General features: G+C 40.9%; 1 protein-coding gene across 5 annotated transcripts in view; it reads right to left on the bottom strand.

The window, feature by feature from the left end:
* OPN4 (opsin 4) overlaps positions 1–18161 on the bottom strand; it is a 49372-nt gene extending 31211 nt beyond the window's left edge. Inside the window, exons 1-3 of one of the 5 annotated variants that reach the window (XM_089510597.1) lie at positions 17552–17602; positions 12481–12570; positions 1796–1820 (exon numbers count right to left, since the gene is read on the bottom strand). Coding sequence is in view for 1 of the 5 variants with exons in the window: in XM_089510594.1 (XP_089366720.1) it covers positions 17552–17686 (135 nt within the window). In the remaining 4 variants the exon portion in view is untranslated. Of the gene's footprint in view, positions 1–1795; positions 1824–12480; positions 12571–17551 lie in introns of all 5 variants that reach the window. The other 4 variants (XM_089510595.1, XM_089510596.1, XM_089510598.1 and 1 more) reach the window with 4 other exon arrangements.
* Between the last annotated feature and the right edge of the window lie 494 nt (positions 18162–18655).

Raw genomic sequence — 18655 nt, 5'->3', positions numbered from 1 at the left:
CATCCTCTGAGGGGAAAGAATGAGTGAAACACACTTTAAGCTCCAAGAACAGATAAGCCTTAAGGAAGGCACTAATTAACATCTAACGTGCTCATTATTGTATTTATTTGATGTTAACCATCATCATCATGATCAGTATGATTATCGTTATCAAAATTTGCCCCAAGGTAGTCCAAAGCTTATGCCAAGAAAAAGTGGATGCTAGAACCTAAATATTTTAGGCTGATGAGACCAATCTGAATACACTTTCTTGGTTTACATAATTTATTTTACTACCGTAAATCAAAGGGGCCAGGAAATGAGTGATGCAATGCATGGAAACGCTGATCCTTCTGCCAGATATCTTACTTAACTACCTCTCTGGTTTCTGAGACTTCAGTAAATATTATGCACTCAGTTTTTAAAAAGCACATGCATCACAGCCACATCACAGCCAAAAAGCACATCTAGCCACAGGCGAGAAACTTACTTTTATAATTCAAACAACCCTGAGATCTTCAGAGAAATGAGGCTTGCATTCAGTTCCATATTGCTTAGGGAATGCCTATAGGTCTGTTGCAGAGGACATGTATTGAATGGGGAAAGTCCCATGATTTGTTCCATGGACATCCTGGGAAAGCCGATAAGGCCTCCTTTGTGAAATGTTGAACAGTCTCTGCTAATTGGTGCAAATAATGATCAGGTTGGAATAAGCCTGGTCCCTATATACTGAGCCTTCTCTGCACCTATTGTTGTTGCTATGTGTCTTCAAGTTAACTCCAACCTATGGCAACTCTATTTTAGGGTTTGGGGGCAAGATTTGTTCAGAGGGACTTTGCCATTGCCTTGCTGCGAGTTGTTATCTGCTCAAAGCCATGCAGTAGGAGTCCACAGCTAAGCAAGAATTAAATCCCTGGCCTCCCCAAGTTCTAATCCAACATTCAAACTACTACATTATGCTAACTCTCTCCACGTGTCTGTAGTTTCAAGCATTATTCTTCCTGTTCAATGTCAGTATTAAAACAGATGGCAAGAAGTACTTAAAAGAAGCAGAGGGTGGAAAGGGTTCTTTCTCCAGCATGCTCCTTTCTGAGTAAAGAACAGAACATTCTCCTTATATCACTTATATCACCACCATCACCACCATCATTTTTATACTCTGCCTTTTTTGCAAGATCAAGGATGCTTACAAATTGCAATGTATAAGCAGATAAGATAAACATAAGTTGCCACTAGGGGTAGGGGAGAAATTCATTGAATTCACATTTTTTACTGAAAACATATGTTTCACACCTCCCAAGAGGGAAAAGTGCAGAAAAACTATACATTGCCAAGGCTTGTGATGAATTTTCCTGAAGGAAAATCATGCATAAAAAAACCTATGGTGAAAACTACACACACAAATAAAATTGTCTGCATTTGAAAAATGCATTAGTCAATAGGCAAATTGCATTTACAGCATCACATACATTAGAAAAATGTAAATTTGAATTTCCGTGTAGAAAGTGAGGCAGTGAGGAAGTCTCAAACTAGGATGAGATGAGAATGCCAGTTGGATACTGTGAAATGCAAAGAAAACAAAACAGAGTTTTTCATTTTTCTAAGTGATTGTGACACATGCTTAATTTGACCCTGGAAGAGCTTATTCACTTCTCAGTCAATTTCTAATTGTGCCGTTTAGTTCACTGCCATTTTGCTGACCATGACCAATTTATTAATCACCTGACTATCGCTAATAAGAAATTAAAAATGAGGAATGGGTTCGTTGGCTACATGACAAATGGGTTTGTTGCTAGTGCTACGTACAGCACAGTACCTGGCAGAATTATTCTTCAAGTCATCTTCTTTCACAGAGGAAGAAACCAAAAAAAGAAAAAAGAAGGAAGAGTTACACCTACAAAAACACAGCCACTCCATTTATTTTTAAAATAGTAAGTCTCTAAGGTGAATGCTATCAAATGCATCTAGTCCAGAGAGGGTAAAACTGGTCAGCTGGAAGAGGTGAGTGGGAGTTCTTTGGATAAATGTCATTGATAAACAATTCCTTCCAGAAGCTGAAAAAAATATAAGAATAAGGTGCAAAGAAATAACAATCCTGCATCTGAGGCTTCAGGCCACTTGGTGCCAGTATACTTTCACTGTATTGACAGAAGTTTAGGGCAACATTCACACTATAGCACCATCCAGCTAAGAATCTGAACTTGCCTTATGCTGCCATGGTGGTACTGGGGAAGAAGGGAGATTCCTGTTGAACAGCAACACATTTCAGATCTGCTTGACAGCAGTGAAGAAAAATGGAAAAAATGTTCTCTCGCTTTTAAAACAGGCTTTATTTCATCAAGCCTTTTGGATAAACAGGTTTTTCCCAGCAAGACAGCAACACTATTTGCTCCAAGTGATGGCAGACAGGCAGGCAGGGTCTCAATACTGTCAGAAGTCCCAGAACCAGTCCAAACTATGGGAGGGATACAGACTGGCAGAAAGTGGTGGCGAGATGCTGGCCCTTTCTGCCCCAGATGGTGACCACGCCAACCAAACTGCGCAGCCTCTGGGAGGCCTAAAAAGAACCCACTCCTGGCAGGTTCTTTTTAGGGCATGTTGGGCACCATTGGCATGCTTGCACGTGATGATGATATCCGCGTGGTGTGGCGCTGTTTGGGCACTGCAACACGCGGATGTCATCATGGCATGCCTCATCTGTTCAGGGGTGTGCCAGGATGGCCCCAGGGTGCTCAGTAGGGCTGCTGAGTATGTAAATGATCAACTACTGCACACCCCTAGTTCAGGCCGAGACCGGCGCAAAGCACCAGTCTGTACCGGCTCTAAGTTTCCAAGTAGCCTTAACCAATGTTGTTGTTCCCTCCAGGTCTGATGGACTACAAGAATAATTTCTGGGAATGATAGAGAAATTAGTCTAGCATGCCTGAAGTGTCACATTTTGAAGAAGAGCAGTTTAGACTCAGAGGGTGAATGTGTACCTTCCATATATGGTTGGACTACAACTCCATCAGCCCTACTGAGCATAACTAATGATATGTGACCATAGGAGCTGGAGCCCAATCCCTTATGGTCCCCACATCTGGTGTAGAAAACATTGATGGTGGGGTAGGGAACCATGGAGAAGAATTTTTAAAATAATGAGCAGAGGAGAGCAAAATAGGTTGGACTATACAGCTGTAAGATTATGATAGCTATAGTCCGATACATGACATGCACCATATTAGGAAAGATATTTATTAAAATGATCATTAAAATCACATCTAGGCAAAACATTACAGTTTTATTCCTATACCCTCTTTCCTAGGACTAAGTCTTGATGGGTTTAATCGAGCTTACTTTTGAGCAGTTTTACTCAGTAAAGCAACAACATTCTAAACACAAAAACAACTACAAGCAAGAAATTAAATAATACAAATTTCACACATAGATTCTTAATAATGAGTTACACAGTTTTTGAGAACCAGTGTGGTATAGTGATTTGAGTAGTAGACTAGGACTCTGGGAGACCAAGGTTCAGATCCCTGCTCAGCATGGATATCCACTGGTGACACTCTCTCAGTTGAAGAGGAAGGCAATGGTAAATGTTCTCTGAATAAATCTTGCCAAAACAAATACAATGATAGGACCACCATAAATCAGAGTTGACCATAATCTGTCATCGTTTTCAAAAGTAATGGATAAAACAATCATTACGAAAATCTGATGTTGGACTTATATAGGCTAGAATAGGGCAAAAAAATTGTTACCTCAGATGAAGGACAAGAAGCCTGCCCCTATTTCCCACATCCCATATCCAGAAGTCAACAATGTGGTATACACAGTTCTTTCTTCCAGCAACTCACTTCTGTTTTGACACCCTGCCCAGCCGCCACTGCCTGGAGTAGTTTACTCACTCTGCCTAATAATGTTGTTGTCCCACAGCCAGCTCTACACATTTTACCGTATGGGGCAAATATGGCATTCCTCCAAGTGCATCTACAAGAAGATGGCACTTGAATCTTACTTTAATGCTGGCAATGGAATGGCATCATTCATCCCATCAGAAGACACCAGGCTAGCCTTGAGGGCACAGGCCAGGTTTCATGGCACACACAGTATGGTCTTCCCAATACCTTCTTGCAATTCCCTGATCTATAGAATCTACTGCTTGAGTCAGCTTCCTCACTCTCTCTAATGGTAAAGTACATTAATACCTGCTTTAATATCCAGAATTGATGTATTCATTACTAAAAGACTCATCACCCTAAGATATTAAAGCCCATTCTTTGAACTAACAAACTCCATATTTTAAAGCAGCTTAAATCGGATGGGCAAGAAAATCTTTGTTTATCTCTCCTGGGCATATATTTCTTCTCTTCTGTTTTCTTTCATTTTTTTCTTCATTTGTTTAATGCACACAAAATGAAATGTCAGATTCATCCAGTGCCTAGAAGGGAAACGCTTACAAAATATCCTGACCTTGCTATGTTTACATCACTGAACATTCTTCTGTTTCTCAGTATCTGCATATAATCCACTCAAAATATTATGGAGCAAATCAGGTCATTTTTCATGGAACATCGTTCCATTGCTAAAGATTTACCCATAATACTAAAAATAATACGCCATTTGCACAAAATCAATTAAGCTGAATGTGTGGGGCAGCAGGAAGCAGATGATGCACTTTTAAGTCTCCTGAACTGTTTCCCAAAGAGTCTATGATTCTCTATAAAAATCATGCCTTGCATAACATTCATGACAAATGCTAGTGGGGGAGGGAAATTGATCCAATGAGAAACAAATTATCAGCAGATTGCAGAGCTGGAAGTCGAGCTGGGCAGAACATTTGAGCTAGAGCTCTGAGAACCCACCAAGCAGCATAGGTACAGACCAACTGGCTGGGAGATTTTGGGAACTGTAGTCCCCCTAAAAGTAAGATTTCCAAACTGTGGAAGCTACAGTTAAGGCCATGTGGTTTAAACTCATGCTCACAGCAAGATCTGCACATTTATGATAAAGGAATAAGATTAGTTCTAGCCTTAGGGAGGCCCTCAGAGAAATGCTGTGGTGGGGATCTACTTCAGTGTGTCCCTATCTAGAGCTTGGGAGGTTATCTTTTAAAAGCAATTATTTATAGTTCCAGTTCCAGTTATCATCCCCCCGCCAGTAAAGATAAAGATATTCCCCGTTGACAAGGTTGTTAAGTACAACTGTAGGGGGTGGTGCTCATCTCATTACTAACTGAAGAGCCAGAGTTGTCAGACTACTCTGTGAACATGTAGCCATCATGACTGCACAGAATGCTGTTTACTTTCCCACCAAAGTGGTACCTATTTATCTACTTGCATTTGCATGCTTTTGAACTGCTAGGTTAGCAGAAGCTGGGACTAGTGATGGGAGCTTACCCCATCATGGGGCGCCTGGGCCTCAAACTGCCAACCTGCCAATATTGCAGTCAACAGAGTCAGTGGACTTTATCACACAGGAGGCAAGCGTCCTCCTCCCATCATTAAATCATGTTAATTGCGTGATCAGGGGAGGCATTATCACACCCCCACTGGCTTATCTCGTTCTTGTCCTATCTGTAAACAGTAATGGACGCATCATTTGGTATGAACAGAAACTCCTGTTAATACCAAACGATGTGTCCATTACTGTTTACAGATGGTACAAGAATGAAATAAGCCAGTGGGAGTGTGATTAATTCCCCCACCCTGATCACATGATTAACATGATTTAATGATGATTTAATGATAGGAAGAGGATGATTGCCTCCTTTGTGTGATCATCTCCAGTGTCTTAACCACTTGAGCCACCAGCCTCCCCCCCCCCCCATACCTGTGAAAGTTTTTTTTTCTCATTATTCAAAAGAAAAAAAGAGTGGTTTGGCTGGGAACATCAGCATGCCATGAGATCTATAGTGTAGTTGAGCCAGGGCTGATAGGTCCAACCCTGAAATGTTTTAATGGACAGGGATACTGCCATTGTCTGCCATCCCCTTTGGGCAATACCCAAGACAACTGGTAGGGAAAACAATATTCCCAGCAACAATGTCGTTTGGTCAGCTGTCTCTGCTTTAATCTAATGTGTTTGAGGCAGTAATGATAATTTGATCTTGATGGATAAGATGGACCAGTAAACTGACTAAAGACCTGCTTCTATGATTGATGAAAACAGCTAGATTTTTTTCTTTAAAAAAATAAACACAGATCAACATAGCCGCCTGCATTTTTGGACTCTTCTTCAAGGTGACAGTATGGAAAATGTTATGATGAAAGCCTGTAATTAAAATTTACCACACCACCACTTGCAAGCTAGTGGCCTTTAGTACAAAACATGCATAGTAGTGAGCCCGCACTTTATAACTGCAAAAGTAACTAAAGTAGCTACAGTGATATCACAAAAAGAGTGACATTATTCTTTATGAGGTTATTGGCTATGTTGGCTGGGGAATCTGCAGTATGTAGTGAATCGGTGCCATTTCCGAGCTCTTGTTATGCTAGTTGTTGGTTATGCCTTAGTTATGAAGAAATGAATAAATTCAAGCATCTTCTCTTGTTGCTGTTGTTGTTTAGTACCTTCAACTCATTTCCAACATATGGTGATGCTAAGGTGAACCTATCATGGGGTTTTCTTGGCAATATTTGTTCAGAGGGCGTTCCAAGAATTGCTTAAATTTTCTGAGGATCAATACTAGGTGGGGAGAAGAGATGTTGGTTTGAATTTCACCTAGTACCCTTCATGGAGGCTCTCTGTGCAACGGAAATCCAGAACTCCAAAATGAATGAAGAGATTTTACATATAAAAGAGACTTATTATTGCATGCGGTCATCCTCAACACATTGACATGGAGAATGGCAACAGAACGGGGATAATACTACAGTGTTCATCCCCACAAAAGATGAACATCCACACATTAACAAACTACATGCCTTTAAGATACTTGAAAAGGGAGGGAGGAGACAGAGAGAATGGAAGAAGATATTTCAGAGAGACTCAGGATTGTCTATGAAACATATCTTTGTCTGCTATGTACACGTAGCAATTTGTTAGTGGAGGTCACATCACTTCTTGTATAAATAGCTTTTGCCCTCACTGCAGTGGTGTTTTCTAAGCTTGTTACCCATGCTGCTCCATATAAATTTTGGTATAAATGATAACCCTTAATGACCCCTAGATGAACTCTTAATAGCCTGTCCCCCATTGCCAGCAAGGCATGAGGACATGTACACACACCCCTGAGGGGCATCATCACATTATCATATCTAGGGAGTCGCATAAGAGGATTATCATAGGACCAGGAAGAGCAAATGTTTGCCTTCCTTGAGGCTTTCACCCCCTCCCAGGGTCTGTTGTCTGAGCAGCTTAAGACCACTAAGACAATCAGACAGGGACATCCAGGTGAAAAGAAAGTAATTAAACACCTTTGTTCTCACCATCAAGCACCTTTGCCAGAGGCAAGATTTTGCCTATAAATATCATCAGATTTGCCTGTTCACTGGGCCAGTCTGGATTTCAGGGGGAAGCTATGTCCCTTTGAATCCTGGCTCCTGGCCAGTCATTCCATGGCTGAGCCTCATGCCATCCTCATCATATTCCATTTGGATTCCTGGATGGAGTCTACATTCTGGTACGTATCACCCCAGTGATGCCTAAAATCCTATTCCATGCTAACCTATGCTTTTCCTGAGCCTTGTATGTGTGTGTGTATGCTAGTGAATCGTATGTGCTTTTCCCCTTATAAATAAATTGGTTATTAATTCTAGAAGTCTGTCTCAGCTACATTTATTGGAATCCCCTGGTCTACTCCATATACATATCGGGAGACGATTCTGCAAGGGCCGTCGTAGCAGGCCCTCCTCTTGCAATATTTGAGCTAATAACAATAATAATAAAATTCCCCTAAACGGACCCTTGGCTACAAGCTTTTCCTTACAGAGGTTTATGGCAGCCGTTTATTTATCTGAGAGAGAAAATGGATTCCCTGTGGAAAACACCAGCATTTTGAGGTGTTAGGACTGACCCATTACTTCTGGTAAAGCCAGTATGTAAAGTCCTTTAAGACACTCATAGCAATCTGATGCTCATACACTCTAAGACTGATTCAGACTTATACATTCATCATTTGGGGAAGGGTTACTTGAATACATTTAGAGATAGTGTGTGACTTGTATGCTTCTGCCTTGAAAGATGGCATATTTGAGCTGCCAGTAGGGAATAGGAGCACTCTTTCTATGGCAATTAGTCTGCAATGGCTGGTGAACACAAGTTATTTAGAAGGAATTTCCTTATGGCTGTGTTTGATCAGAGTTCATGCATTCAACTGCCAGTCATAAAGTGTAATGACATGGTTGTACATGTACAGGGATCTGTTCCAAGGTCTGTACTTGCTGCATCAAGACCATTTAAACCTCAGAATGGGTACACAGACTTGCTAGGAGCTAATCCGGTTTGCTGGAGCTGCCTTCCACACCACGATCTTAGTTTGGCTATCCTTCTGCCTGCATGCGCCTCTGTTTGTGATGTTCTCAACCCCCCAGCTCCCATGTTCCAGCAGCACTAGTTGAATCCGTCAATTCCTCCTTTTTGGTTCTTTGGCAGCCTAACCATCTCCCTGCTTTAATCCCAAGAGAGAGTCTGTGAAGTAAAGAGGGGCTGCATCAATGCCAACTGCCTCTAGAACCCCACCCCCAACATTAAGCCATGCCACTGCCCCAGAATATATTTACAATAACAGAATGAATGGGTAGGTCACAAGTTGTGTAACATCATGTGGGTGAATTCAGAGCTAGAGAAAGTTCCTTTTTTGGACTAGAATTTCTAGAATCCCTGGAAATTGGAGAGCTATACTACTAAAAAGATGACTTTTCAAAGTACTGTCTTCGGGACTCTAAAACTATTGTCCATTCTCCTCCTAGATAGCTTTCCCATGCTATTTCTGTCTTCTGATCCTGCTGTCTACTTGTTGTTGGACTAGGAGACCAGGTTTGATTCCCTGCTCAGACATAGAAACCAACTGGGTGACCTTGGGCAAGTCACACTCTCTCTGCTTCAGGGGATGGAAATGGCAAACCTCCTCTGAAGAAATCTTGCATAGAAAACCCTGTGATAGCTTTGTTTTAGGATTGCCATAAGTCTGAAATGACCTGAAGGCACACAACACACAGCACAATTAAGTTTATCGCACGGGCCCTGGAGATTGGAAATGGGGCGGAACGGAAGGGAGCGGAAATGGGATGGAATAGGCAAATTACCATATTATCACATGGGAGAACACCCCAGATGCTGCTGGGCATCCCCAATCCGTTCTGCATCCATGCCACAGCAGCTGATTTTTGAGAACAATTCTGAACAGTTCCCCGGGGCCCGTGCGATAAACTTAAATGACCGAGGAGACATTAAAGACATCAATCATATTCACAATTTCCCCCATTCTCAGTGAGAAAAGATGTCCAGACTTGTGGAGTCAAGAATGGTCAGTCCATCTGAGGTTTAACAGACCAGCACTGCTTATGAGCAGCAGCAATAGAACAAACACACAAAATTCTCAAGGAAGTCCTGAAAGGCAGAAAATCGTTGGAAAATGTGCAAAAACAACAAAAAACCATCTTGCCCAGTAGGAAGAAAACTTTTGAAAGTTTTCTTTCTTGCATGTAAGAATGAAATAAGGGATCTACATCCCTAGGAGAAACAGCTTTGGGTCTCTAAGGCCCTCCTATGAAGTCTACAGTGGCAATTTGGGACCAGTCATTACAGGGAAGCTGAGACAACTTATCCTCATGCATTTGAATCGGAAGGTTGTGGAATGGCCAAAACTAGCACTACCACTATCTTTTTCATGTTTGGCACAGATATTTGGGTGTATACATACCCTGCAACATTCACAGATGAAAAATGGGACACATATGACTAAGCAAATTATTGTGGTCAAGCTGAGAAAAGTGCCACAGTTTGCTTTTGTCTGAGCCTACTAGGAAGGACAAGAGTCATCCTCTCCTCTCTTCGCAGCACCTCCATTTAGTTGACTGAAAACTATTTTTGCACTTTGAACTTAGTTTATAGCAACAGAAGCATGATGAAAATAAAAGGTGAAACTGGGAGGAAGAAAGAGAAAATTCAACATTTTAAAAGCAGCAGATACAGGGACAGTTGTATGGAGTCTATCTAAGAGCTTCACCGCACAGTGAAGGATGTTTAAGCAAGGACTCCACCTTATGTGGAGGAATTTTACACAGATACCATGGTATGCACATTGAGCCCTTCTGACATTGTCACAGGGGGCATTGCCACTCAACTGTCACATACTAAGCTGCAAAATGCAACTCTTTTGGACTCCCAGCATCTTTAACAGGCAAGGTCATAGTGGCAGGAGATGACTCTTGGAGTTAAAGGTCGCAAGAGCAAATAGCCCTATGACCCTCCTCCAAACATTTTTTTTAATCTTGAGGTGGATAATTTTGGTTTGGGAGCTACTACTTTTCTGGCTCTGGGGCTCTCCAGAGAGCTGTACTCACAAGCCAACCAATCCCCCCCCCCCCCCCCAAAAAAAAAAAGTGGCTGGACATTTACTTCTGGTTTTGGTGGAAGTGGCCATACTTTACCAACCTAACTTTAACTGCATGGAGGGGTTCCAAGCATAGACAAGCATATTTTGCACTGATGTACTTGTGCACCTGAATGGCATAGTTACAATGGCAACATTAGGAGGGAAAAGAAGCTTTCAAAGTGTATTTAAAATGGCTGCACCAGCGCTTGGGAATGTTGGTTGTACACTGTTGCTGAACAGTGAAGACTGAGGAAGTAGGCTGTCCAGTAAGGCTAACACTGGTAATGCAGGGTGACCAGATGTTCTAACCACAAAGGAGGACCAGGCACTGCAAAATGGAGGGCATTACAAAATAAAAATAAAAGCTAAAAACACTCATATAAAGACAAATTCATGCTTCTTAGTCAGAATCCAAATGGAGGACATTTGAGAATTCTTCTTGAACAGAAGGCTGAAATGTAGGGCATGTCTGGGAAAAGGAGAAAGTCTGGGCATCCCATGGCAATCTGGGAGACGGGGGGAAAGGACGGATCATCATTGCTACTTCTCAGCTTTTGCCCGTCTCCTACTGCTAAACCCGAGTGATAAGAGAACGAGGTGTGAACCTAGGATGAACTCTGTCTCTTTTACATTCCCTCCCAAACTTTCTTAACTATATTTAAGCCAAAGTGCTGTGAGTCCTTGAAATGCAAGTACAGCCCAGCCCTAATAGAGTGGACTGGGTGAGCTCCTCTTTTTAAGAAATAAATACATAAAAATCTGCTAATACTTTTTTGCTTGGCAGTTGTTAGATATTAAACTTCGAATATTTCATTGTGATATTGAATCTTGTGTTATGTTTACTGAATGGTCAATAGCCTCTTGGCGGATAGTGGTTTGAAACAAATTAGTTATCTCCTCCCCCCCGACACACACACACACAAAGAATGGCATATTTGAAGAATTTGTTGAGGTTTATTGTGACCCCTGAGAGTATGTACTCCTTTTCAAAAGCAACACAAATAGTATTTTAAATTAGCCTTCCTCACTCTCTTGCCTCTCCAAAAGTGTTTGGCTATATACCCATCATCCCCAACCAAAGTGGCTGGGGATGGTGGGGGAGTGGTACAGAAAACCTGGGAGGAGCCAGGCTGGGGAATCTCATTTAACTAAATTAAATTAAATTAGATTTAACAAGCAAGAGGACAAAGCAGAATGCATTGAGCTATTATGGCCATAGACAGGGGAAATGAATGTTTTTCCCAATATCAGCATATCTGTCCAGCTTCTGCCTTCTCCAACATACCATGATTTTTTCAAACAAATGTCTGAATGATCCCTTTGCTACTGCTGTGACAAAAGAGCATGCTTTTCCCCAAGCAGCTCCTAATAATTATACTTCACATTGGTATAGCAATTTCAAAGTGCTTATCATTCATTAGGCCAGCTATACTTCTCACAACAGGGCCGTTCCTACATTACATCTGAGATGAGGTATAGCTAGGGCTCACAGAGTCAAAACCCTGGGGATTCCAGATTGGCAGGGACAATTACATCATCTATCAACCTCTAATTTTAGCTGCAAACTTGACAATAGCTGGAAAGAAATTAATTCCCCCCCCCCAAAAAAATATATCGTTACTTAGAGATCCCTGTTATATTGCCAAGCATTTACAGGTGGTTAAAACTTCTGAAATAGGCAATTAAAACTCATTAGCTTTCCAAAATGTCTCTTCTTGGTAGGAATGAAAACTGCTACAACTATTACGTTGATATGGACCAACACAACCTCCTGAATGCTTTGATTCTCCTTGTGATTGTAGTTAAGGGGAATGTACCATTTATACCACTGAATTACCCATAGTGAGGCAACCACCTCATGTAGCAATAGTGATAGCATTTACATTTCTATACTGTTTAATAGCAAACTCAGCACTCTCTAAGCATTTTACAATCTGTAAACCAATTGCTTACAGCAAGCTGGATATTTTACTGACCTATGAAAGGATGGAAGGCTGAGTCAACACACAAGCCTTGAGATCGAACTCACAACATTGTGGCATTTAACCACTGTGCCACCAGGGCTCCTGCAGATGTGGAGCAACAGGAGAATATAGCAATTAGATGTTGACAAACTAAACACCATATGTTCCAAATTGGTTGCCCTCTAGCCCCTGCTGTAGACTAGGATATTGTCCTGTTAAATGGTATTGAAGTAAGCTTTCAGTTGATATTCTAGACAGTTTCTTCAGGGTGGGAGGTGGACTGGTTTGTAAAAGACTATGGTTACCATAGTTGTCCTTCAACTCAGCATATGCAGCTCACATCGTTTTGTTGTTTAAAGTGAGGGACAGAAGCCAGTCAGGCTAAATAAACTGGCTCCTACTTTCGCACTGGTGATGAGACGATGTTATCCACTGAAAATAGGAGATTCTCACAGATACTCGAGGTATGTATTCCTCTGTCCTCCATCACCTCTCACCACTTTCCATCTCCATGCATCTTTGAGCCTAATGGAAGGCTTATTCTCCCTAATGGTAGAGCTGTTCTTGCATTTTAGGCAACCAGATCTATTGAGCTAGCCTTGTACAACCACTTTGTAAATTAAATCATAATTATCATCTCCAGTATTGCACATAGATGGGGACACCACTTTAACTATGGGATGTGTAGTTTTGTGAAAAAATTAGCCTTCTCTCTCAGATAGCCTTGGTGCCACAACAAACTACAAATCCCAGGATTCCATAGCAATGAGCCATGACAGTTAAAGGGGTATTGCTGTGCACTATTTCTGCAGTCTCCATCTCTTATCTAGCATGTCTTCTGCTTTATCATTTCTTAACCCATGTCCACAGTGACCCTGCCATAAGCAGAATCTGGAGCTGCTTCAGGTAACAAATGCTGAGAGGTGAGGAATAGAGCAGTATGTGCCTCATGACTTGCTCTGTCTCATAACTGCCCTGTTGTTCTCAGGTGTAGTGGAGGTGTAGTGGAGCAGACAGTCTACAATTTAAGTTAAATTCCACTCAGGTTTTACACATCGAATTGGGATAGGGGGCAGACAGAGGTGCCATTTTGTCCCTGTTTGTCAGACAACAAGATATTTGAGGCCTGCCCTGGACATGTCACCTTTCAAATTTTCTCTCTGGGCAGTGAGAGCAAAGGAAAAACTAATCCCAGAAGCTATTGGAATTATGGTTTCAGCATGGTGACGCCACCGATAATACCCAGTTTCTATTAGGCACTATGGGACCTTCTGTTCCATTAAAAAGTTCCCAGTTGAGCAAAAATAACAGCGTCACTGTCTTTTTAAGATTTTAATCTAAACCAGGTATGATCAGTCACCCTTCACTCAGTGTAATCCTTCTATAGAATTACAACAACACTTTGCTAGAAATTTAAAGCTAAATATTTGGCATGTAAGCAGTTAATGAAGAAATTATGCCAAAATCAGCAGATGTGTTTTCCCAAAGGTTGTGGCCTTTTTCCCCATTTGTAAATGAGATCCTCACTGGACCACTTTCCACTAATCCTTTGTCTCCTCCTGTCCCCCACTTTGCATCAGTGCATAATCTGCTATCCATTTGCATGATAATACTAATCTAGTTTAGGCTGCACAACTTGCTTATTTGCCTCTAAGATGCAATTATTTAAAGTGCCACAATATAAGTACAGCACGCCCGCGTCATACGCGGGCACACTTTACGCAGACTTGAGCTTACGCGCTTAAGCCGTGGGGCACACGCAGGGCAGAAGGGGCGGCGCGTCCCATTCAATTGAATGGGCACACACGCCCGTTGCGCCCTGAGCGCCGCCGCACTGCCACGCCGCCGCGCACGAGCCCCATTGTTTCCAATGGGGCTTGAGCATAGGCGGAATTCGCCTTACGCGGAGGGGTCCGGAACGGGTCCTCCACGTAAGGAGAGGGCGGACTGTAGTGTATATATTGTAAACTGTATATATTTAGGACAGACAGCATGGTGCAGTGGTTTGAGTGGTGACATCAACTCCAGAGACCAGAGTTCAACTCCCTGCACAAGCATAAAAACTCACTAGATGACCTTGGGCCACATGCCTCAGAAGATGGCAATGGCAAACCTCACTCTGAAGAGACCTGTCAAGAAAACCCTATGACAGGATCTCACTTAGGGTTGCCATAAATCAAAAATGACGTAGAGGCACCCAACCACAACAATATATTTAAAGGTTATTCCTTACAGAAACCAAAGTACACTTTAGAACCATTTTATATACTCTTTTTCTATTTTAACTTGTTTCTTTATTCTCTCTCTTTTGCTCCTGATCTTTTAAGAGTTAGATTATAAAGTCTCTGGTGCAATTTTTTCCCCTTGTTCTTTTTTTCTTATGTTTCTGTAAAGCAAGGGTGAAAATCAGGCAGCCCTCCAGATATTATAATATAGCTCCCGTGGAAAGGAACAATGGCAAGGAAAGCTGTCTAACAATATCTGGAGGGCCACTTGATTCCCAAGACATGCTGTAAAACTTCATATATATCACTGCTTCTGTATAAAGTTCAACTCGGCATTTCTCCAAGCCCTTCCCTTCATATAGTTAAAAATTATTCTTATTTCATGATATTGTGTGGATACACATGCAGTACAATACGCAACAGAGTATAGTAACTTGAGTGTGGGACTAAGAAACTGGACGATCAAAATTTGAATTGCCACTCAGCCATGGAAACTTGCTGGGTAACCTTGGAAATGTCACACCTCTCAGTCTTAGAGGAAGGCAATGACAACGTTTCCATGAACAAATCTTGCCAAGAAAAGCCTAAGATAGGGTTGGAGTTGATCTAAAGTTACATAATAAGTTGGGCCCTTGGAATAAGCTGTGATTTGGTTCCAGGAGCTCCAAGGATACCAAAATCTGTGGAAGCTCGTTGTATACAATGGGATAGTAAAATGGTAATAAAATGGCAAAATTAAGGTTTGATTTTCAGATATATAGTCGGCCCTTCTTATACACAGATTTTTTATACATGGATTCAAGCATCCACAATTTGAAAATGTTCGAAAAAAGTATAAATTTCAAATATCAAACCTTGATTTTCCATTTTTTATAAGGGACACCATTTTGCTATCTCATTATATTTAATGAGACTTGAGCATACACAGATTTTGTTATCCATGGGGATCTTGGAACCAAACCCCAGCGTATAACAAGGGTCCACTGTATATTGCCAAACCATGGATGGTTGATACTATGGCTGCAGAATCTATAGAAAAGAGGAGTGACTATAACAGCAAACATGAGCACTAATACACATGCATGCATATACAAAAGTTACATAAAACTTTACCTTTTCTTTTATTGGGGCTTACTTTCAAATTGGTCTGCCTAGGATTACGGCCTAATTTAGCTAAAAGAAAGAAGTTGGCAGCATGAGCTTTTGTAAACTAGAGCCTACTTTTTCATGTGGAAGTTGGCTCAAGTCTACAAAAGCTCATGGTACCAACTTCTTTCTTTCAGTAGTCTCAAAGGTGCTACAAGGTCTCTTTCCATACTGATTTTACAGACTAGCTCAACTATATCTTTGAATCAGGCAATTTATGTACAGCATTCCATTCACCTAAGTCAGTGGTGACTCTCTGGTACATTTTGCTGCTTGAGCAAATGGTCATTTTGCACAATTGCATACTAGTAGAAGGAAAAAATTGCAGTAGGTTACATTTTAAGCTGCTCATAGATGCTGTCACAAAGTTTTCTGCATTCCCTCCTCTGACCACTTTTATGAGTAAGAATGCCACCTGAAGAAACAGTTGAACAAACTCTCTGACTACTAATTTCACATGGAGCTGTGCCAAACTTCATTTGCAAAATGTAGATCTTAAAGAAGGCATTTTAAATAAATCCTAAAGGTGGTTTAAAAATGGGATTAAACTCTTTGTGGAAGAAAAAAAAAACAGATACCCTCATAACTTGAGAAGTGTAACAGAACAGGCCAAGGTTTTGTGTAGTTATGGACATCTAATCATATCAATGGAATCTCAGCTTGCTTACAACTCTGTACCTCACACTTCAGTTAAGAAACTTTCCTAGTTTGTAAAACAATCAATAAATTATTTTGAGATGAGGAAAATGAGACAACTGCTACTTTCTATGGAAGTGTGTGCTATAATAAACACACAGTTTTGATGTACCACCAAACTGTTGTTTTGCTGTTCATATGGGTAAGAGGCTCACATAGCTGTAACTCAGAATTTGTGCCAGTGTTGATTTTTCATTATTTCAGCTTTTGCCATCATTGTTATGTCCCTTCAAGTCAATTCTGACTCGTGACAACCCTATCACAGGCTTTTCTTGGCAAGATTTTTTCAGATGAGGTTTGTCATAGCCTTCCTTTTAGACTGAGAGAGTGTGACTTGACCAAGGATATCTATGGCTTTCCATAGCGGAGCAGAAATTTGAACCATAATCTCCCAGATTAATCCAATACTCAAACCACAATATTATCTATATTTTAATTTCTTTCAGTTATAAAAGGCCTTTGAGGAAGCTCACTCAACAAGTGAATAAAAGCACCACAACTTTTACGACAATTGCACCCAAAAGTAATTCTAACACAGAATCACATCTAACACAAACTAATCAGCCACACATGTTCTTGATGGAACCTATCAAGTATTCATAACAAGGAATGCAAGTTTGCATTCTGCAGTCTGTTTTTATGTTCTGTTCATGTGGTTCTCACCATATTCTAAACTTTTTTATTTGACTTCATGAGATGCAAAATGCCTGCATATTTCCCCCTTGATGGTTGCTGTGAAATCATTTCCAGCATTAATCCAGGCAGGTCACACACGTCCTGACTAAAGAGATGTATTTGCAGTTTCTTTACTTGTCTTTAAACAAATTACACGCACACACTCCAGATTTCCTTTCTTCGTAAATTGCTAGCTTTACAAAGAAAAAAAAAATACATACACCATCACTAGACCCAACAGTTCCTGTACAGCTCTGTTAAATTTTGTGATGCGTTAGCAATTAAAAATATTTGCTAAAGGCTTAAAAATCACATACAAGCAATTTATGTGCAACACTTACGGTTGGGGCCAATGGAGCCATGTCCACCAGCCTGTAGGCATTCACTTCTGAATCATTCAGGGCATCTGGGATTTGGCTGCAATTGAAGTCCGTGGACAGGCAAGAGATGCCTCTTCGGAAGGACTGTGTATTCATATGGGTAAAAGCAAAAGAATTATCCCCACCCTTACAGTGCCACCAAACCAAAACCAAAATCCCCTTTCAGTGGACCTTTTTAATCAGCACAGTTTCTTCCTTTTTAAACTTCTCAAAAAAGACTGTCTCTCTTTTTTCTGAATCTGTGCATAATCCAATAGGGATTTTTCCCCCTCCATAAAGCCTCAGCATCCTTCTCTCCGTGCCTAAGCTCAGGAATAGACAGCAGCAATAGAAACAGCTTTCCATTTAAATATAAGAGCCTGCAGATTTTGCACATGCCCACTGAGATTCTGATTTGTCCCATGCAAATTCAAGGCAGCAGCTTAACTCTTCCATCAGACCCACAGAGGTTTCAACAAGGTATCCCTTCTATTACTCCTCAGACAAAACTGAAATGTGGTCACTGTAACAGCAGGAGAAATGCAAGAGAAGGGTGGGTTGAACTTATTACAAGCCAGCTAAACTTTTGTCAGTTCTGAAGTATGTAAGCATGCATGTAATGGCCACTTTGCAACCCTGTGACATTAGTTTGTCCATACATGAAAACAACATCTACCCTGGACAGAGAAACAGAAAAAAGTGTGATTCAATCAGAATATAATTGTGTGGGGTTTTTTAAAAAGAAATTTCATTGTTATTTAATGGAAGGATCATGCATTTAAATATCTCAACTTAAGAAGATTTAGCTCTGTCTGGATTGGACCCAAAGCAATGAATGAATTCAGTTACACATCTGTTTGTGTATATCTTAATGGGTTGCTTAAAATCTAGGTCAAAATTAATCATTCCATCAGTATTTTAAATTTTTTGAAATACTTAAATATTGTAACAAAGAAAACTCTATGTTGTCTCTCCATGGCAGGTATTCCATTTTGATTCTTGATTTAACATACAGGCAGAAATTAGACTTTGAAGAAAAAACTTAGACTGAAGAGGCTTCTGGTCTCACTTCATTTTCCCAGCCTC

This window comes from Sceloporus occidentalis, unplaced genomic scaffold, assembly GCF_023333645.1.
Source record: "Sceloporus occidentalis isolate IW3139 unplaced genomic scaffold, rSceOcc1.0.p SCAF_2, whole genome shotgun sequence".
In the NCBI taxonomy this organism is placed as follows: domain Eukaryota; kingdom Metazoa; phylum Chordata; class Lepidosauria; order Squamata; family Phrynosomatidae; genus Sceloporus; species Sceloporus occidentalis.
This window is presented reverse-complemented; position numbering and strand designations above follow the sequence as displayed.